Genomic DNA, 23,589 nt, shown 5'->3' with positions numbered 1-23,589 from the left:
CTTACTGCACTTTCAACACAAAAAAGTAGATCGAAATTTACAGGTACGCATTATACGCCGGGTATAAAAATGAGAGATTTAAAAATAAGCATAAAAAATTAGATTTCTATATGTATCTAAATAATGTTTGTTTAAAAGAAATGTAATAGTTTATGAACTTAAAAATTTTCTTTATCGGATAATATGAAATGTTCGTCATCTTGGTCTTCCGTTATATCTTCAGGTACATCATCGAATTCTGTTTCATCTTCACCATCACTGTTACTCTGATCCATAAATAAGTAATAATCATCGTTCGTTCCATCTTTCACCAACACCAAACACCCTCGTTGCAGTGTGATTTCCCTTTTCTTTCATAAAATGAATGGCTTAGCATTTGAAATCAGCCCTGTTTTTTTTTTTTTTTTCCAAGGTAGCCGTATTGACTATTAAAAGGAACACTAGATGAACTGTATTTCGATTAAACCAAATACGATTTACTAAAGCCTTCGATTTTCACTTCAAAATCGAGGCTTCAAATGATTACAGAAAGAGTAAACATCTAAATCCCAATTCCATGAATCCATTCAGGATGGAAGTGCATTCTTATTCCAAATTATATTCCGCTTTTCTCGAAACCCTACAATAGCATTCTTTTGGACATCTGCATTGAATACAATCAGCAATATTTGCTTCTTTAAGCATTTATCCCACACACATATCGTTTCCCTAATCGATTGTCGAGTCGGTGTACCCATTGTTTGAAAGACTAGGACAACTTTTCGAAAAAGTGACCTAAAAGAATAAGAGTATTCCATATGTATCTTTTAAGTTTCTTCGTGAAGAATTGGGTGCGCGTTATACGGCGAATATAACTAAAAATTATAAAATGTAGCTTGAAATTATAGATGCGCGTTATACGCCGGGAATAACGGTAATCAAAATAACGGAGGAAAAATCTTTCATCAATGAGTTCGGAAACCAGAAGTGTCAATATTTTTAAACCATATTTCTTCAGCTTATAATTTTTAGAACCAAATACATATTTCATGAGTAAAACAAATCAATTAAAACTATTTTTTAAATACAAACACAACCTTTTCTGCGCTCTACAAGTACAAAAGAATGTCTAATGAAGTAAGTTAACAATAACACAAATGAAACATTGAAAAACCAAATCAAATTACAAGTATTTATAAAATTAGTAACAGAAAATTGATTTAAAGCAATCAAAATCGACTCTCTTTTGTTCATTGTTTTCCCGATTCCACAACATGGGTGAATCAGAAGCAGGGCAGCAGAAAATCAAATATTGCACATCTTTTGGCTTTTTTTGAAAATTTGCACAAAATCATGCGGCTGAAGGCTAAATCTTTGTAAATGTTTACCAAAGTTTGCATACGCAAACCTAAATGACGCAATTTTAAAGTTGGTATTTATATAAAAAAGTAATCAGATTTAAGCTATGCATAATAAAAGGGAAACTCTTTAGTTTGCTAGCTTTGCCAGATGAGATAAACTTTCCATTCCATTTCGCAATAAGTTTTTTGCGATAAGATGTCTCGTAAAAGCTCTTGGAAATCACAAATAAATATAATAAAGCATCTTTAGCTAAATCACTGGCTCTTTCATCCCAGTGAATTCCGCAATATCCATATTCATAGGCAAAGATAATTCAGTATCTTTGCTCTCAAAAAACTAGTTTATGTAACGACTCAACGCTTTTTTGCACTCGAAATATTCTCCAATAAATTTAGTGAAACCTAAGTATTGTGTGCAAAATTTTACTGTAGAATAAATCTCTGTTTAGGATATGATTTCAATTATCTACATTTACTCAGACTAAAAGAATTATTTGAAATTTTGTTTCTAGGAAATATTAGAAGTTGTTATAAATTCGAAGAAAATTTTATTTTGTAATAATTAGTAAATTTCTGTTATTATGTCAGTTATAATCCACGAAATTTTGCAATATTCTACAAGAGAATTTCAGAAGCCAGTGGTTGTTTAAGGTATATTATGACTTCAGTTTGAATTCCGATATTGATATCTAAGGATGGTCGCTTGCAACCCATGTATTGTTCAACATCTAAGCAGAAATGGAATCTATTTCATTTTTAACTTTACTTTTGAACCTATTTACATTCAAAACACTCGTAAAAGATCCTTTACCTTTCCCGTAATCCATTAGTGAAACGTGTAAATGAAATATGTTTGGCGATAAAGATTATGCACGCTGAATTTTTCTGCACAGAAATATGACTAAGAGAAATTCATAGAGCATTCAAAACGTAATGATGCATAGTCTTGTTTATGAATAATCCAGCATTGGAATTCATACAATTATGGTCCATCAAACAGCAGTATTACTGTACCCAATTACATGTACCATGAATTCTTTAAAACTGAAATATTCGATATTTGCGTCATGATTCAAAACAGAGCAAGAGAATATCTTGTGAATGTTTATTGTTACTTTAGAAGTGTTTTGTAATACTCGTACTTCAGATCATGTTCTGTTAATTTTTGCACCTTGGGGAAGACTATCATAAAATAATAGAATTAAAAATCGTAATGAATTCCTAACGTTATTTTTAATTTTTTGTTTCCATAGGTAGATAATCATTTTCAACCTCATATAACGTCTTTCATTCTCGCTCATAGTATAGGACATAATCTTGGAATGAGTCACGACCAAGCACGTAAGTAACAATAATAGATTATTATTTATATTAAGACATGCTTGTCAAGATAATTTGATGTAAATGCTTTGATGAGTCTATTAGATTGCATTTAATTTGGTATGATTATTTGATAATTATATTTTGCAAAGCAACTTTAAAAGTCAGAACTAATGCAATTAATGTCTTCTAAAAGTTTTAAAAAACAGCAATTTTATTTTTATTATTTATTTATTGTATTCTTAACTATTTTAAAACTTCGTTTACACTGTTCAATTAAATATGATTCCTCTGCCACCCCCATCAACCAATAGCTCTTCTCGATAAAATTATTGACAAATAATTGCTAAGTCCCGTTTAAACACCGTTTAATCGGAAAGCAGACAAACAGTAAACACAAATGACTAGCGGAAAGTGAATGACTAGTGACTAGTGCACTAGCGGAAAACCTACACGATAAATAGAGTCGTGAAGCTCCTAGAGAAAAGGCTAAGTGAGATCTGCAAGGCTTCGTCCTAGTACATCCTCATATATTTTATGGGGTTTTAATGTGGAAAATTTGTGAGCCACACCATCTGCTGGATTCTTTCTTCTTCGAGGTAATCGGTTAATAGCGCAGTGTAGTAGAAAGAAGCATTATCGTCCACTAGGAAGATGCTATTATCAACTGCATCTCTAGACAACATGGCATAAGAATCAATAACCCCCATTTTTGTATATTTCTGCATTCATAGTTGCACTGGTAAAAGTGTCAGTTCAGACATTCGTAATGACATCCGCCCATACCATGAATCTAATAATTTCACGGATGCTAACTTAACTTCCGATAGCATCCGTGAAACTATGTTCATAACGATTCATAGCGATGTTCTTGGCCATGGTATGGATACTACCTTTCACGTATGTATGCTACCTTTCACTGATGTGTTTAGGCTTATGGTTTTCTCCCTCCATATTGCAATAAATGCGTCACTCTTCAGTTTAAAACAGACTCCCGGTAAACGAACTCGGCTCTAACCTATGATACTCCAGTCACAATGATCTCTGCACCATTGCAACATAGAGATTTTCGCATGAGTTACTGGGACACAAATCAGGGGTTTCCCCCCCTTTTTAATAGTGTCTTTCACTCACAATACATGTGGTTAATGGAATTTCTGTAACTGAAGTGGACTGTCTTGCAATCTGGCTGACGATACTTGTCTAGTTCTTTTACAATTGTTTTCAAATAACGGTCTTCAGTGTCTCCTATGGTATGGTTTCGATCTTGACCTGGTTATCTGCACACACACCTTCTAGATTCTCGCCATGTCACTCTTGGCTACTTTTTTTCTTGCCACCTGTGCCACTGCTTTTTTTTTTTTTTTCTGATTCCATTCTTCCAAACACAATGCATTATCATCATCTGCCATTCCTCGCAATGCGTCACATACCTTCTCATTGACTTGTTCCATATTTCACATGCGAAAGTTTTATCCAACTGTTCGTACAATCCTTAAATTTAAAATTCTAATCACCCCCTTACACTCCTTTCCACACGAGTCGAAAGAAAGGAAGAAAAATTTGTATATTTCTGGGTGACGAAGGTGGGTCCCACTGGATAATGTGATAACGCCGACTTGAGCTATCAGCAGCTACCTTTTATGGGAATTTATTTAACAGAATCAACATAAAGCATCATCTTTAATTTTTCCCGTTATAGTCGAAAAATAATAAGTAAGGTATTAAACATTTGTAAACAAAAAATCAACCAATAGTCCTACGGTAAAAGTGTTCAAGGCTTTGTATAAATATAAATTTCAAGCAAAGTTACGTAAATCTGTGTTTTTGCGCATTAAATAACTTTACGTCGGAAGCTTATCTGTATGTCGATTAGCAAAGAAGGCACGGACTCGAATCCCGAAGAAGGCATAGCGATCTGTAAATATACGAGGAAAATTTAAATATCCGTCGACCCAAATTTTCCCCTCGAAAGGCTGGTGAAGAAATGTACGAGACTCTTGGATTCCATTTCCCAGCGTATTGGCGATCAAATTTGAGGCGGAGTTTGCCAGAATTCATGCTGTCACATATAAGGTGTCTAACATCTTGGCCAAGGACAGGCGCTCTTGGTCAGAATTAATTCATGAACCTAATATGAATAATCTCCCCAAATCAGGAGTATAAGCAAATTAATACAACAGCAACAATTAAAGGAATTTAACGCTTACAAAAGTATAAAATATCTTAAGGGATGTAATAAAAAGTATCAATAACATAATGAACCCCATCTCGTAGGCTTTAAGAAGGAAAGCACGAAACGTTTTTCTCTTAATCAGTGATGTAATGGAATTTTGAAATAAATAAATAAGTAAATAATGGAATTTTTGTTTTTAATTTTCAAAACGGGCTAATCCAAAACCATAATGTATTTGGAAATTCTTACAGAAAACCTATCTTTAAGAGTTTACATGATATCAGTGCTATATATCATTTTCAAACCTTGCGAAGAAATTAGATACCCAGTCATCAAAAGTAATTATCTCAAAATTATTTTTACTGAGTCATCATTTCAGAAAGGATCCTAATATTCGTGCTTCTTACAAAGTAGTATCTTAAGTTAATGATAAATGATTTAGCTTTTGGAATTGGCAAATAAATTCTGAACAATAGCGGGGAATCTAAAAGTAAGAGAGAAAATTGAAAATTTAGTAATTCGAAAAGCATCAGCAGTAGCACGAAGCGGTTTTCAAAGAAATGCACAGAAATAAACGGGATATATATATTTATAATAACGAACAATTTTATTACCAGAATAGCCCGACAGGTAAGGATATAGAGTTCCTGGACAACTGACATTTCGTAAAAGACTGTGTGTACTATCACTCTAGATTACGCTAGAGATGTATTTTTCCAAAGTCTGGCTTATACAGGAACCTTAGTCTACCGATTTCAAGATAAGATACGAATCTACAAATTAGACTTTTCAGCAGATGGAAAACAACGTGGAGTGACTGTCGAAAGAACTGCGGACTTGTCGAGACATTAGGTTATTTTGAAACAGGAGATATGAAAAATGAGGAATGCCCTTACTGGGACTCGAACCACGGACCTCTCGAATACGCACCGAGTATGCTGACACTTACACCACGAAGGCAAGCTAGAAGGCGAGAGAAATACCTTATATACCCCCCCTTTTAAAGGGCGAATGGAGATTAGGGGATCCCATCACCAAATCCTGGTGTTGGAGAATCATCACCTACCGCCTTGTTTTTAGTTTGGGCGCCACTCTAGAGACATTAGATTATTTCGAACCAAGAGACATGAAAAATGAGCAATGCCCTCTCCGAGACTCGAACCATGGACCTCTCGAATACGCGCCGCGTATGCTGACCATTACACTACGAAGGTATGCTAGAAGACGGGAGAAATGCCTTACAGACTGACTTGTGGGCTAAAGGGCTCTTTTCGCTTAATGTAAATGCAAATGCACCCATCTGCTGTATTCGGTCGAGATTGTGAAACTCAACCAGAGATGGCATCATGCGGTGGATTTATTGGATCATTCTTTGAGGAAGTGCACAGCTGTACATTTCGAAATTGTTTTAACACAGTCGAGCAGTATGCACCAATTTTAAGAGATAGCATCGTTTCCTCTTTGTAAGACAGCCAACAGCTTATCATGCAGAATGGAACGCCCATGCACAGGTCCTGTCCATCACTTTCTGGGATCGACATTAGACGATACTCTCTCGCTCACTCCGCCAATGCTCTGCACCATCGCTTTCCACCACTCAATCGCCCACAAAACTTTCAAGACGTTTTACCTTACCCTTTTTGATTTTCGGGTTACTTGAAGCTGCGGGTGTACAGTCGGCTGACGTTAATGGCCATATTAAAAAAAGTTATTCACCATCATCTGACCAGATTTACAGTTGAATACTCTTTGGCATTATACCATATTTGATGGCCATTTTCTACTGCGCTGCAAATGCTGGCTGCTTTGCTAAATGTTCGGTACAGAAGTTAGCGATGCTGGATGCTGTATCTTTGGCCCGGCTATGAATCCCAGAGAAGATATGGATGTTTATATATGTATATGCTTTGAGGCACTTAAAATATTGAGTCCTCTCAAATGGCTTAGTCATATAGAGAGAGTGGTGGAAGACCTTCAAATGTGTCACCAGAGACGGTCTCCATCAAATTCAGTTCGGAGCTCTATAGTTAGGGCTGTGGGACTGTAACTGTAAGAGCAATGGTAAAATTACAGCGTTCCGCTCATTTTTTCCTGTAATTTCCCGCACAAGTTTCTGACACAAGCGTCACCTGTCGATGAAACACGAACTTATTCTGGAAATAAAATCTTTCACTATTAAAAACAAGTCTCACGTCTTTCGGTGCATTTCTGTGAAATTCCCATCGTGCTACTGTCGAAGGAATGTTTACCTTTCTCTATCGCTCTTAAATCAGCGGTATATCCCTTACGTGAAAGTATTTTCTTCGCCTATTCCAAACTATTTAGACGAATTTATTTTGAAACACAGGTTCCTCCAAAATCGGAAAGTTTTAAAAGCTCATATCAGATATTTTAAAGTAAACTGGCATCTCAGTGTGTTATTGGATTTTTACAGAGGCAGACTTTTGTTTCCTACATAAGAGCCATCTTGGTTCAAGCGTTCGCACATAGATTGCGTATCACCGTTAACCCTTTGCGGCACAGTGTGTCCCATCTGGACACACCTAAAAATTTCCTTCTATACGCACAAAAAAATTGAATGAAAAAAGATTTATAGGTCACTATAGGTTACTCTGAACCTTCTTTATTTATAGTAGATGGCAGCTCAACACAAACCAGTCCATATATTTTAGCCATGTTTGGTTTTTTAAGACCCTCATTTTTCAAAGTAATCTTCCAGATTTTTTTAGGGTATAAAAGAAATTGTTTGAAAAGAAATTTCTATGTTATTTTTTTAGCTGTATGCTAATCTCCTTATTCTATATTAGTTTAAATTTTTACCTTGAAATCTTGCCTAAAATCAAACGGCGAACCCTAGGTGCGCCCAGACCGGGCTCACCGATAATCTAAAACAACTGAGAGTCTGTATTCTTTGTTTCTCCGCATCTCATCGGTCAGTTCATTGACAACAATATTCGTTTCAGCACTCTTTTCGAAGCTCTATTCAATCAGTGGGCCCACTTTGTGCACACCCACAGAATTAAAAGATAAGTGCTATCTTCACAAAATTTTACTTGTGTACTCCTCTAGATCTAATCAGACTGCCTACCTCTTTTATTTTTTATTTTTTTTTTTAATCAAAAGTCCAACTTTAAAAGGTAGCGTGCCGTAAAGGGTTAAAACGTGCAAATTAATTTCTTTAAAAAGAAGATTTTTTATTTGAAGGGTCATGTTGCACTGTTACAGTGATTAGCAGAACTGTTATATATCTGCAAATACAAATGAATCATTGGAGTGCAATTATAATTTTTTCCATTTTGTTCTTATAATGTGATGATAACAGCGCCATCTATTGGTTAAATTTTATGAGGGGGTGGGAATCCTCTCTGATAAGTCAATTGAGTACAGACTGCATTCTTGTTCACCAAATTTTCGACTTTATAATTTATTTTGGAAAATGACCAAACTTATAATCTGTACAAAGCATTTTTATTTTATTTGGACATTCCCTAAATGAAACTGATTTTCTGCTCTCTTCTGTTACAGATTGCAAGTGTTCAAATTATTCAGCATGCGTCATGACAAATGATGTGCCGTAAGTTTAGATATTTTTTAACTGTATATGAAATTTTTTAAATGCAAATATTATATTGTTTATGCCACAGGCAACAAAAGTTTAAAAAAATTTTTAGAAAGTCTAGTTATATCGGAGAGGGCAAACACCTAAGCGTTTGTTGATACATTGGCACATCTGCGATTGTACTGGAGTACAGCTATAAACGTTTTCTAATAAACTGTGGGGTAATTCCATTCAGAAAACCTAACATAAAAAGTTGTGAAAGTCTGCTAAATCCCTTCAGTCACAAAGCAAGGCAATAAAAATGTGTAAATAACTTTCCAAAGGCTCCCCAAAAATGTTCTGACTGTCCTCATCTAGAACTTTTTTTAGTAATTTCTAGATGCTGCATGGTGGTAGATAATCCCTTGCAGAACCAAATGTTTTATTTGGGAGTTTGATTAGGTTGTTTTCCCTCTTACTTCAAATAATTTTTTCAATACCTTTCCTAAAGAGAAGATAGGTTTGTATTAACAGAAGATTTTCCTGGTAAGTTTGAGCATGATGGTAAGCCTGAAAAGAAGGAAAAGGAGAATTTTCTTCTTTCACAATTAACTGCGGCTGATCATTTTATCCACACGAATAACTGTAAAACTTTCGCGGATGAGCTCCTTTTAAATATCTAAAACATTATTGTCTGATGGGAGACTTATGATAATTATCAGGTTTTTATTATCTACCAGAAAGTAAGAGGGGTATATATGTTTTTGCGATTTTGTGTTGTAGTAATATCTTTGCGGGATTTTACATCGCATATTCTTACGGAGATTCTTTCTCAGCTTTCATGGTAGCTTTGAAATACTTTATTTTTTCATCTTCAAATAACTAAGAAAGTCTTTCCATGAATTTTAATAATTGGGCAATTAGCTATATTGAAATTTACTGTGCGTCACGAGCGTCATGCTTATCGTTTTGACTGGCTGCATCAGTTTCCCTGGGCGGGCTTGGGAGCTCGATATGCGTTCGCTTCCCCTTCCTGCGAGTTGCTCTAAATAGAATCTACTTTCGTGATTAGTTTTCAAAGTTAATTTCAGAAGATTTCTTTAGAGATTTCTAAAAGATTTAAATTTCGATTTTCCTATTTGATTACTTGATGAACGTTGTCTGAATTTTTTAGTGTCAGCGTTTAGCTTTCCTCGAACAGTTCTTTTGCGATAAAAGTGAATTTATGCTGCATTCAAAGAGATCAGATTGTTAAGTCGCCGTAGACCATGGAAAAAGGTTTCCCAGCGCGAAGCCCAGTTCGTGTATAGCAGAAGTGTTTAAGATGTAGCGTATAGCATATCTTTTAGGCAGTTAAGATATGGATTCGTAGAAGATTCAAGTTTGCTCTAGGAATATCGTAATTTAGAGGGGTTTTGTGTGTGTGTTCCGCTTTATGGCACTACACGGAAAGGAAGGATGCCTTCGTGGAGGACGGAAAATGGTTCGTATTAATACATTACACATGAGGAAAACCACGAAAACGCCCATGCAGCCAGTCCGTTTACGGGATTTGAACTTCGGACAGAACTACTAGTGTTCAGGAACCTTTATCGATCGGCCGCTAGTGGGCCACAATTTAGAAGATGAAAGCAAAAAGAGATGAACTTCGTCTGTTTGCCTGGGCTGTAGGGGCGCTTCGAGTCAGATCTAGAAGAATCATTGTTGGTGTTGGCATTAGAAACGCTTTACTCTGACGAGTTACGCTGCGCTTTGGTTATTATTTGAACCTCTCAAATATTGCGAAGAATATCTGTATGTCTTAAATAGGCCTGATTCTACAATTTCACTGCGATATCCTCTGCAAGTGCTCTTCACTGATGTGCCAAATTTCACGTAGAGCTAAAACCATGAAAATGCCTCCGTTATTCGATGTGGATGCTATTACTGTATTTAGCGTTAATTTTGTATTTTTTCGAATTGCGTAATGGCCTGGAAATTTTGTGATTCGACGCAACATATGAATTTTAATTTAGAAAATAAACTGTAGAATTGCATTATTTATCTGCATAACGAATTGATCCATTTAAAAACAATACATGTACTTCTTAATAATATTTTCTTACATTTTATTTGCAGAAAATGTGTTAATATCTAAAATATTAATGCAATTACTGAAAATTATTCTGTATTGTGTATTTCTGAGTGAAATGTTTGCTTAATATTATTAGTTTTTAGCGTTTTCGAAAATAACGTTGAATAATTAATATATAATTAAACTGAATAAGGTAACAGTAATTGTTCGTTTCACACGATAATAATTTAATAATTTATTTAAGAAACTGCCAATTAACAGTAAAATTTATTTATATACCCTGATTAAAATTATTTAAGGACGATTATGTACTGAACTTGTAAATTTAATCAAAAGTAAGCATTTTAAGTATGTATGAAATGCAAATATATAAAAATAAGAAGCAATTTTACTCTTCATTCTTTAGATTTTTCTATTAAAACTTATATTCAAACCATTTTTATATATTTTGTCTCTTGAATGACATTTGAATGCTTATGAGTTTTAACTGATCATAAAATACTCTCTGAACCCTAAAAAAATGGAACTATTAGCGCATACTAGTTAAGGTCATCTTAAATTTTCTTACGTGTTGTGCCGCTTGTTAATATTTAATTTGTAGAGACATTAGGTAATTTTTGGAAACAGGAAAGATGAAAAATATGCAACGCCTTCGTCGGGAATCGAACCACAGACCTCTGGAATACGCGCCCAGCGTGGAGACCACCACACCACGAAGGCATGTCAAGAAGGCGGGAGAAATACCTTATAAATTTTTTTAGCTAAATTTTCTATTCTGCTCCCAGTTTTCGCTGTCTAAAATACCATGCTACATAAAAAAAAGCGGGGAGAAAGAAAAAGAGAGAGGAGGAAATTTAGAAGCTCTTTTTCATTCTACCCGTACACGGTATCCTAATAACAAGAGCACTACCTGAAGAAAGGAAAAGTGATATCATAAGCCACGCCCTTTTTCCAATGATATCACCGAAAATACCGCCACTTTGAATGACGTGACAATCATCAGGAAGTGCTAGGTACGCGTAAAATACTTAGGAAACTCTTGTATTAATTACGCCTGAATCAACATTTAAAGTCATCAGTGATTAAAATTTAGGAAATAAGTTATATAATAACATAAGTAATTTTTATTGTTGTTACTCGAGCAATTCACCGTTTGCCAGAAAACTTCTTATAAGCATAAAAATGTATTATACATGTTATTAAAATTTTAGGAATATTACTTTGCTGAAGTATCTTCTAGCATATTTTTTGCAAGATAAAAAATATACTCTATATCAGTGATCTCAAATTCAAATTACTTGAGAGCCGCATGCACGATCAGAAACAACTGACCAGATTATATATAGTATATAGCACAGATTTTTACAAAGAAAAAAATATATTAAGAAACTAAAAGATATTTGAAATAAATTTTTCATTTAGCTTATTAATATTTAAGACACAATAACACGCCGAATAAATACTAATTCAGAAGTCAAACAACAAAAATCAGCGTTAATTTACAAAATTTTCACAGGACTAGTTTCGATGGTTTTACCGAACCATCATCTTCAGCTGCAAAACCGCAAATGAACAAGATAGGAAATAATGTTTAGATAAGATAAGAAAGCCTGGACAAGAATAAGCAAGTGGCACCATCTGTTGGCGAAACCAGAACTAAAACATAATTTCTCTAAAAGCCGAAGGCAAATTTGGATTGGAATTAGGATCGTTAACTAGAACAGAAAGATTTTTATGAATGTGAAATGCCTCTAGAAAATCCAGTTCTCCAATGGAAGATGCTTTTTGAATAATTTTGGCAGCAGAAAAATTGAAAGTGTGATTTTCGGACCAACAATGTTGAGCAACAGAAGACTTCTGTGTTTCCTTTTTTCTAACATATGCCTCATGTTCTTTGACGCGAAGTTTTAAGGCTCTCTTAGTTTGGCCAATGTAAATTAGGGGCTTTTCACCCAACATTATTAATCAAGCAGTTAAAAAATTCTCATCTCAACACACTAAAAGCCACACTCTTATTTTAGGAGATTATAAAAATTCTGTTGTCATTCCCTTCTTTCCATCAATTAGCTATAAAGTTGCACATATTTTGCAGAAATTTAACTTTCGGGTTGTTTACTCTCCCATCAATAAAATTCCAACTTCTATACTCAAGGACCCCATTCCGGATATGAATTCCTGGGGTATTTATAGGATTCCTTGCCAGTGCGGTTTAATTTGTGCCAGTGCGCCACTTGCTTATTCTTGTCCAGGCTTTCTTATCTTATCTAAACATTATTTCCTATCTTGTTCATTTGCGGTTTTGCAGCTGAAGATGATGGTTCGGTAAAACCATCGAAACTAGTCCTGTGAAAATTTTGTAAATTAACGCTGATTTTTGTTGTTTGACCTCTGAATTATTAATATTTGTTAAAACATAACATAAACAATAATAATAATATCATAAAGGGGAAAACTCAACTTCATATTTATTTTCTACCTGGAATTTAAAGTTTGGTAAGAGATTTTTGTTGGTTAGACTTTGTAACTCAAGTATACTGATAGCTAAATATTAAATTTTCAGATTGACATTCCCTTCAAATAACTCTAACATGTTTAATTAATCCTTAAATAATTTCTTTCAATTTAAATTTAAAAAGAAACAATTATGAAAATTTTCTAAGTGTTCTTAGAAATTTTTCTAAGTGGGACCAAACTTATGAGTAGATAATGATAACCTAGTTTCTTTTTCTTATTTTTAGAAATTTTCTTCCGTGCCTTAATAAAAAAACATATAAGTAAATAATTACAAAATTCTTTAGTTCTTGCTACAGTTGGCATTTAATGGCATATAACTTGTGATAAAGTTTGCTGCCTTTGAAATTATTTTCATCGCAGATTCGATCTCCTCTGTGAACCGAACTCTTTTCTGACCAATTTTCAAATGTGAAAAAAAGCTATTTTCATATAAGTATATTCCTAAACAAACGATTATTCTTAGTGCGAAAATTTATAACTGATCTAATTTAATTTTTGACAAATACGAATAAAATGAATGGAATCTCTATCTTGAAATCTTTGAATAATATTTATATGAAGTTATAAAATTAATTTCATTGATATATTTTTTAGAGTTTTATTCATACTCGTTTTTAATGAAAATGAAAGTAACCTAAACTCAAATTTCAAATAACTGAAGACTTGAAATCTTTGCGACATTGTATTTGCCACAAATACGTAGTTAAAATGCCTTCCCGGGCCGCATAAAATTGCTTTGGAGACCGCATGTGCCAGTTTGAAACCACTATTTTATACAACATTTTTACCAATACAAAATGTTCGATAGAAAAAAGTAAACTTTTCCATAAATTATGCATGTGTAAATCTACACAGATAATACTCTACTTTTATTCGAAGTGCTAGAGGTGGTGTTTACACATTTTTAGAACGATTTCGTGCCGTTTAATTAGTATTTAAGTTGTAAAGAATGTATTTTAGATGCTCGATCTAATAGCCTTTTTACTGTACTGGAAATCCGCATAGTAATTTTCCCGATAAAAGGGCTTTTCATAAAATTTCCAGGGGGTTATGATTTCCATTCCTCTTCCACTTCTTTCCAGAGGCCGATTAGGCTGGATTTGCGCTTAGAAAAAGGTCTTTTCAAGACGCAAAGGCACAATCGGTAAAACGTCAGAGGACTTCGCAGGAATACGTTCAAAAATATGTATGCAATACCTGTATCAATCTTAATTTTTTCGAGGAATGCAGTGGTACTTTGCGAAGTATGACTTGTTGCTTTTTAATGATGAAATTTCACACTTTGAAGGTTTAACTGTCTTCTGCAAATATCAAACATAAAATTTTCTCTTCTCGTTACGTTAAGTTGATTTTAGCACTTTTTCTACTCTTCTTATTTTTAATTCTCCATTGTAAGAGAATTCTGAGACAGTCATAAACCCCTTACTGAAACATTCTTTGCATTGACGGAACCAAATTTATATATATTTTATCTTCGTTATCTATAATCAATAGATCTGCTACGGATTTGGTATTTAAATAGCTTATGTTAGTTGAATTGTAAATTAAATGGTTTTATTTCTCGCCCAGTTCAGCGCCTGACGAACATTAAAAGAAAGCTAAGCCGGAAAATTGAAAATACAAGAGCGCGTGCATTAAACATTTAATAAATATCTCTTTTTAATTTCGAGAAAGTACTAGAAAATTCTCGCGCGTGATTTTAAAATCTTATAAAAGGAGGAAAACCTCTCAGTTCGTTGTAGTTACTTAGTTTGTTATTGTTTAGAAAACTGCTCTTGTTGACTGTAGCGAATTCGCGGATTAGCTTTCTTTAGCTGTTTTGAATTAAGTTCTTTTGAACGTTTCAGTAGTTAAAAGATAACTAGTGTGAGATATTGTAATACTGCACGAATATTTTAGGAAATTAAGCATATTTGTTGAGATAATAATAAATTTTTGTTCATTTTTTTAATCGGACTTGTGCATTCATTTCTTAACGAACCCGTACGCACGCAACAGACCTTTTATTTATAACAGTCATTTAGATAAACCCATGCTTCATTAAAGGTCACAATATATTCCGACTTTTCTCCTGCTAAATAAGTTTTCATACAAAGTACTCTCCCTTGAACCACATGCCTCGGCAAAAAGCTGATGAACATTATGTTGTTTAGCTTTTTTAACTTGTAAGTCTTGGTTATTATTTCAATTACTGTTGCTACAAACGTATTTAAGGACTTTGCAATTGATTTCCGCTTCGTTTTCCTGTTGTTACCAATGATTTGTCTTTAAAAATATCAGAAACAGTATCTACCTTTTCCGGGTATTCGTTTCGAATCTTCTTTCCACGTAGAATTAAAAATTGACAGCTTTTCTTTTCCAATTATTGCTTATTTTTTACTTTAACACCATGTATTTCACAATGTTTTTAAACTATGAGATAGAAATTTTTCCCTTCGAAAAGCGCAAAAAAATATCCTTCAATTCACAGCTTGTTTACATGCACGAAAATAGAAAAAAATAAATAAATATAGCAGACGATATGTCTCATTTCAAATAATAGGTTGTTGCAAGAAACGTTAATTTCAAAATAATTATTTTTTAATTATTTATCAAAATCGTTCTAAACATGTGTTCATAACCTTCTGTACTTTTTTGAATAAGTAGTTGCTTAAATAGTTACTCATAATTGTCCATTTTGCTGCTCTAAAAATATCAGAATTTAAAAATGCATATACCTTAAAAAGTACTATAAAATGAAAAAGAATACGTGAACATAATTATAGTAGTAACATTACATTTGAAAGAACTAAAATACCTAATAAAATTTTTAAAAGTATTCGTACAGTTGCAATTATTATTATTAATTAGTAGAATCTATTTTTTTAATCATGGTGTAATAAACAGTGAATATAAAGCGTCTATTTATCCTAAACAAATAAATATTTAAAACACCTTTATTTGAATTAAATGCTTCAGACCATGTATCTCGTTCAAAAAAGGTCCACAGAAGCAAAATTTTGATTTTATCTATATTTTAATTACATAAAAGAAAGAAGATTGTATTCAAAAGTCAAAAATTTTAATTTATTATATTTTAACTTTTTTAAATATCTATCTTTATTATATTTATAATCTTTATTACATTTTAATTAGCTAAAAGAAAGAATATTTTATTCAAAAGATCAAAAATTTGTAATTTATTATATTTTTTACTTTTTAAATTTCTATCTTTATTATATTTATTCAAATTAATAATAAAACCACTAGATGAAAGGAAATTTATTTTATTATATGTGAAATTTAAATTATGTTCTTTTTAAATATTAATTTTTCAGATTGCTAAGCTCTGCATTCTTTTCAAACTGCAGTGTTGGAGAATTTTACCAGACTCTCAGTAAAGGTTATGGTGCTTGTCTGTTTAATATGCCAACAATGGTAAAGTAGTTTCAGGAATAATTTAATAACAGTTATTTTTATTTTCTCTATGCATTTTGAAATAGTTATGTTACGATTTTTTATGCTTTGCATTTTAATGGTTTGTTAAAAAAAATTCTGAAAGATTTTAAAGGTCGCTCAAAAGGTTTTGTTGAGGTTTTTTACACTCTCACTGAGCTCGCAGTTTACCATTCAGCTATTACGCTTACCACTACTAATCCTTGTTTGGGGGCTTTTTAGCTTTATTATTAAGCACTTGCGCCGCATACAATTCAACAGCAAAATTACGAAATTTTAATAGCAGTATACGTTTAAAATTCCTGATGCTCTGTTGGCATACATTAAATATTGGCATATATTTTTCTGTTTTTTTTTTTTTTTTTTTTTTTTTTTTTTTTGTCTTTTTTCAGTTCATCATATCAATGTTCAATTTCTTTACAAATTTGTTTTTGTCTTTTTATTATTAACGTAGTGTGTGTTTACTTTATTTCTGAAATATCCTGTTCTTAGCGCTTACGCCACATAAAATTTGATTCAACAGCAAAAGTAGGAACAGCAAAAGTATAAAATAGTTAAAAACTGTATATCTTTAGAATTTCCGATAGACAGTCTCGCTCGCTGGAAATAAAATGTTTTATTCCGTGCAGTGTTGCCACTGCTCGCTTTGAAATCGTTGAGTTTTTTAATAAAAAAACTCGTTAAAGCTTTACAAAATATGAAACAGATAATAAAACAAATTCGAAATTCAAAATTCGGGATTTCTTAAAATATAATACAGGGCGATAATTTTCCGATAGACAGTCTCGCTCGCTGGAAATAAAATGTTTTATTCCGTGCAGTGTTGCCACTGCTCGCTTTGAAATCGTTGAGTTTTTTAATAAAAAAACTTGTTAAAGCTTTACAAAATATGAAACAGATAATAAAACAAATTCGAAATTCAAAATTCGGGATTTCTTAAAATATAATACAGGGCGATAATAGTTGGCGGCAACAATTTAAAAAGTGATACGCCGTTTATAGTGATTGAACGCAAAATACGGTTTCCAGACTAATATCCAACGAGGTTAGAATAGATAAAGTAAGCTTGACGTCACAAAAAGGAAGCCAAGGAAATGTCCACAACGTGACATAAAGACTTATCACGACCACCATTCAGCATACGGAAAGACTACCAAGCATATTGTTAAATAAAATTACATTTAATTTGAAAGCAAACATCAACATCTGCGGGATCAAAAACGTGTCTTTATTTATGCATTATTTGCATAAAATACCATTGAAACTTCCACTGACCTTCCAGCTTTTACTATGTAATACACTTGTGTTACATTTAACATTTACACATTTGCTTGTGCCTAGATTTTATTAAATTTGAAAGTATTATTAGTAATCCTTGTAATTTTTAAAATATATATTAAGTAGAAAATTATTATTTTAAATATGACAGTTTCATTTCATTGAATACGAGTATTTTGTAGTATTTTTGCAATACAGAGTATTCTCCTTTTGTTTACGTTTCATTTACATGTTTTATTCACATATTTTTTTTACATGTTTTGATCTCATCATTGATTTAAAACTTGTATATTGTTCTAACGTTCTTTATATCTTTAAATGAATGTTTTAAATTGATTTGAGAGGGAATTCTTGGCATGCATATGGGTTAGCTAAATTTGAAGCATTGAAAATTTATGCATAAATATTTTCTAAAATTTTAAATTACATGTACATGACAGAGACAAAACACCATCTTTGAGCAGTGGGAAAGAGAATGAAATAAGCCAATTCCCCTTAATCAGTCAGCATTATTTCGCTGTCAAGTGTTCCTTTTTCTGTAATATTGCTAAAATTTTCATTTAATTTGCAATAATTTTTGCATCTCATTTGATTTGCTTTCCCCCAACTATTAGCTAGTGCTTAAAAGAAAAATTTTGATTTTGATTTGTTTTTTAATTTTTGATTTCTTTATTTTCTTATTATGACTTTGTTGATTGGAATTAATATAGACATCAAATTTTAATTCTTAGTTTTTACTTAAATGGCATTTTTGATAGGAGTACTCCAATTTCATTAATTTGATTTTTATGTTTTATTAAATTTTTGTAGCTTAGGTGCAAAGTTCTTAAATAGGCCTACTTCCCTTTGGTTTATGGTAGGTTACTTGGTTATCAATAGTAATTATGTATTGAAAATAGGAGAAATTAATTATCAGCAATAAATATTTGGGCAATAGTCATACAAATGTAAATTAACAATAATTAAATCGAAATTAAGTACCGTTGTTATATTTAAGTAACTACCTTTATGTATTAAATTACTGAAATTATTTTAACATTGATTAAATTTATTGTTGGAAGTTGAAAATAACCAAGTAAATTTGATTCAAATAAAAATATACTTGTCTTAATCAAATAACTTTATTTTTTATTTTTGAGTGATTAGCAAATATACAAAATTAAAATTATGTTATTCTTATACAGTTTTCATAAATTAATTACTCATCACTAAACTGAAACAGAAATTTAGTTAGTAATCACATATCAATTTGAATAAAATTTATAGAAAACCTTTCACAGTTATTCCTATGAAACCCTTTAAAGCACTCACAGCGGAATCATGATCGTAATCGCCTCTCTCAGAACCGTGTTGGTAGAAAACGACATTTTCGATGTTTCTACCGTAAAACATTGTCTGCCTTTATGTAGAAAATTAACTATGCCTGTAACAGAACTATTTGACTATAACCGAACTGTTTTATCGAATGCCCTCTAGTGGCGAAGAAAGCGACTTGCAGTCAGTCGACCTACAGCTTAGTTCTTTATTATTATATGTCTCCGTAATTTCTAACTTTTAATTTTAAATATTAATTCTAAATGTTAGGTGTTTCGTTTTAGTGTATTTTCTGTTCTGATGTGTCCTTTCTTTGTAACTGTTCCTGTGCTGTATTCAGGGCTTAATTTCTAGAAGCAGAAGTGCCGGAGCCCTATGGAAGACCATCAGGAAAGAGAAACAAGCGTAAATAAATAAATAAAACGACTATTAAAATCATTAATAGTTTGAAAAATAAATAGTTAATGATTATCAAATTAATAATTAATTATTTAATTGATATTAATAATTAATTTTTATTAATTTGATAATTATTACTTAATTAATTATTATTTGTTAAAATAATTAAGTAATTAAAGGATATAGTAATTAAATAATTAAAATTTAACAAGCGATTTTTAATATAATTATATGCTAAAATTAAATTTTGGAGATCCAATTTCTACTGAAATTTGTTGTTCACTTACATAAAAGAAGTGCCGAAGTCTTATTTATGGCTCCGGTGGCTCCGCTTGGAATTAGAATTTATCTCAAAAACAAAAGAAGTACCGGAGCCGGGCTTCACAAACATCACATTCACAAACATCGCATGAAGTTCCTTCATTCAATTTTCTGAAACCATTATACTTCAAAAATGTTATAAGCAAGAAAAACTTCGTCAAATTAGCGGAAATGCATTTTAATGTCCTTTAAGACTTATTACAGCTTCTAACCCTAATTCTCTAAGCATCAGATTACTTTTTGCGGAAAAAATAAACTAACTTTGTGTATTTTAATCTAACTTGTAAGTTCTGCGGTGGAAGCAAGTCTGATAGACCCGAATATATATCAAAGTTTTAATTAACAGAAACAGCACTGAAGCGTTCAACAAAAATGAAACTAGAAATAAGAAATCAAAATAATGACTGTAAATATAGATTTCAAATTTTATGTAAAATCAGAAAAATTCCAATTAAATTAAAAACTTTAATTTATCCTATCTTTTTTTTTTTTTTTTTTTTTTTTTTTAATTAATTCTGTTTCCCACAGCATACTGAAAAAAATATGAGTCATCATATCAATAAAAATTGTGTTTTATATTTAGAAGATTTTTCTGTTTATATTTTCCTGTAAACATTTCTGAGGAATAACTACAGTGTTTTAAAATGCGATAAACAATAACAGAGTATAAAACAATACAGGTATTGGAACAAGACTGAACTTAGTAACAAGTAAAGAGAAAATAAACTTATCCTTTTCTTATCCCAGTTACTCCCGGTTTATTCTCACCTTATTTCATCTATGAATCAGTGAGTCGGCCATAATGTTAATACTGAAAACGATCTGTTTCTACTTTCGATTTCGCAAGATATTTCTCACAATTCTCTCAATATTTTTCTCACAATACCTTCAAACTTATGTATATAACTGGCACAATCAAAATAATTCCAATTTTTTTAAATTAATTATTTATTTAAAATTTACATAGTATTTACAAGAGAGAGAAATGGTTTCATATTTTACAAAACTCAAGCTAATTACTTTCCTTAATTTAATCTCTAGACCTGCTTTCTAGATAAGAATAGGCAGAACTTAAACAGTGAAAGAATTCGAGGAATTAAAAGTGAGCTTGTGCTGCCATCTATCCATAAGAGAAAGATTTAAAATGTTCATAAAAGTTTCACAGCTAGTGACAACACGTGGCCTCCGTTTTATGAAATTCTTTTTTCACAGATGACCTAAGTTAATGCTTGTTACAGTTATTGAAAAGAATCTGAAGATAAATTTCATTTTATAAAGAAAAGTAAAAAGCAAAAGTATGATTTTTGTGTTTGTTTTATGCAATAACTTCACGAAATGTCAGCCTGATAATTGTATATCATAGTACTTGTTTTTTAAGGCAAGTTTTACTGGCTTGCAAAGAACTAGCAGCTAAACGTAGTATCTTTAAAGCTTTCCCATTAATCAAAGGTAAGCAAATTTCGACTTTAGACATTGGGCCAAAAACAAAGTTACCAGAAAATTTTGAATTATATTAGTACCGAAAGTATCGAAAAGTTGCAAAAAATAGTAATATACCGTAAGAGATCAGGTGCTTTTTCGTGACGCCATGAGTTCGTGAGCTCACAGGATCATCTGACCTCATCGTAGTCCCTGTTAATTCTGCAAGCTACGGCCTGTAATTCAATACTTGGTCAATTGATATCGTTTACTTGGTCAGAGGAAAACCTTTAAACCATGTTGCTAACTTCCGATTATTTAAACCTATATTTCTTTCTTTCGTTAATTCTCAGCTAATTTAAGTTTTTATTAGCTCAAAGGAGCATTAGTCCAGAAGCGTTATTAGTCTCAAGGCGGGGATTTACGTTAAATCACTATAAGGTCTGAATCACTTTTCAAAATGTTGCCACCAGATATTATCGCCCGGTATTATATTTCAAGAAATTAAGTAATGAAAATTTGCGTGAATGTATGCATGTTTTTCGAAGTGTGTAAAAACAACGGTACCTACAGTCATCAAATTTTGAATAACGTAGTCCTCCAGCCGAATATAGATAGCTAGAAGCTCGAATTTTGAATTTCGAATTTATTTTATTGTGTATTTCAGATTTTGTAAAACTTTAACGAATTTTTGATTTACAAACTCAACGATTTCAAAGCGGGCAATGGCAACACCGTACGGGTGCTAGAGGAGACTGTCTATCGGAAATTCTAAAGATGGGCTGTTTTTAAATATTTTTAGCCCAAATGCTCTTGAAACAAGTATGCGTATGTAAATGGCAACGCCTCTTTAGGCGCAACATAAAAGTCTGAAAACTTTCAGATTTTTTTTTTTTTAACTCAATTTGTTCACATCGCTCGTTACACGCCTTCTTACCTTTGCATTGTAAACGCTGTAGTACTTTATTTATCTGAGGTTGGAATTTCTTTTATGTATATATGTTTGCTTGTGTGTGTTCATTGTATTTTTAATCTCTAATACTTTCAGTTAACTTTTCATTCCGATTATTGAATTCATTAGATTCTGATTATTAATAAAACCTGCGTTGTTTCTGTTAAATTTGTTCGTGTTACTCTTACGAAATTTAGTGATACTTTGATTATGTAATTTCGATTGTTTAGTTTTAGCAATATTATTATCAGGAGAATAACTTTCATTTCTCACTTTCTTTGAGTATCCAACATATGAAGCTCTAACTACAAACCAATTCGTTATCACCTTACAATTGGGGAAGGGGAAACTGAAAATAAAACTTACAGAACAATAAAATCCCAATATTAGTATTAAGGTGCGTAATTTTGTATTACATTCCCTTTTGCAGTATTTTCTTCCTATTATTATTATTTTTTCGAAATCGGCCCATCTTAATAAGTTATACAAGCCGACCTTTGTTCTTGAGTTCAAAGCAAAAGTTTTAAATCGTCTTTCCCACAAAAAAAAAAAAAAAATAAAATAAATAAATAAATAAATAAATAAATAAACGAGTACGCATTACCTTTTACGATATTAAACAAAGCAGACAGTCAAACACGTTAAAACGTAAGCGACAAGATCTGAAAATTGTGTGTGCCATGCGTTCATACACTGCCACTACCCAATTGCCAGTTGCCAGCTTTTACTTAAGCTTAAATAAAATATTCCTTTTCATAATTTATTATTAGATACATTTTTTTAAAATTTATAAGTTGTAAAGTAAATAAAAAAGATTTTGAAAGTTACATTGAGAAATTTACGGCGTATCCAAAAATTCGCAAAATTTCAAATATAATTTTTCATAGCACAGGTTTGAAAAAAGTAGCAAATTTTCGAAAAATTGCATGATTTGGCAACACAGCATAGAAACTGTAGATGCAGTAATCTGATGCATACAATGAGGTAATACATTATCTAATTTAATGAGAAACACGTTGTTGTAGAATTTAAAAAATTAAGCAAAAAGACTGCTTCCTTTAGTTAATATTATTAATTCCAGTCCAATTGTTCTCTTTTTAAAAATGTCTTAGTTTTTTTCACCCGTCAATACCGTTTTTTCACTACAGATAGCGCTATATTCATTTTCTCTTTGTTTTGCTCATTGATATTCTTATAAATGTGGTTGTTTCTGTTGCTCTTTTCCCTAATTTTAAATAATAAATGTTAAATATTGGGTTTTCTCTCTCTCTCTATCCTATGCAGCGGATCGTATTTTTCGCTTACGTGTCAAAATAAACTATTACGCTACCAGCGTACCACGCATTCTAGAGACTAATAAACATATTCTAAAGTATTTATTTATTGCTGAAAGTAAGTTTGGCTCTTAAATAAAACATCACTCGTGTAAATAACAAAACATTCTTTTAATAAACCTTCTTAATACACGTATATATTTTTGCTGATTGAATAAGTTGTTAAGCAAGTAAA

At 32.0% G+C, this 23,589-nt stretch overlaps 1 protein-coding gene across 3 annotated transcripts in view; it reads left to right on the top strand.

Moving 5' to 3' along the window:
- LOC118182623 (zinc metalloproteinase-disintegrin-like jararhagin) overlaps positions 1-23,589 on the top strand; it is a 162,261-nt gene that overhangs the window by 86,491 nt on the left and 52,181 nt on the right. For all 3 annotated transcript variants that reach the window (XR_015040256.1, XM_085813273.1, XM_085813272.1), the window contains 3 exons: positions 2,594-2,681; positions 8,362-8,410; positions 16,280-16,379. Coding sequence is in view for 2 of the 3 variants with exons in the window: in XM_085813273.1 (XP_085669399.1) it covers positions 2,594-2,681; positions 8,362-8,410; positions 16,280-16,379 (237 nt within the window). In the remaining variant the exon portion in view is untranslated. The remainder of the gene's footprint in view (positions 1-2,593; positions 2,682-8,361; positions 8,411-16,279; positions 16,380-23,589) is intronic.

This window comes from Stegodyphus dumicola, chromosome 3 (assembly GCF_044657685.1).
Source record: "Stegodyphus dumicola isolate Sdum_Otavi_A_Nest chromosome 3, ASM4465768v1".
Classification (NCBI taxonomy): Eukaryota; Metazoa; Arthropoda; class Arachnida; order Araneae; family Eresidae; genus Stegodyphus; species Stegodyphus dumicola.
This window is presented reverse-complemented; position numbering and strand designations above follow the sequence as displayed.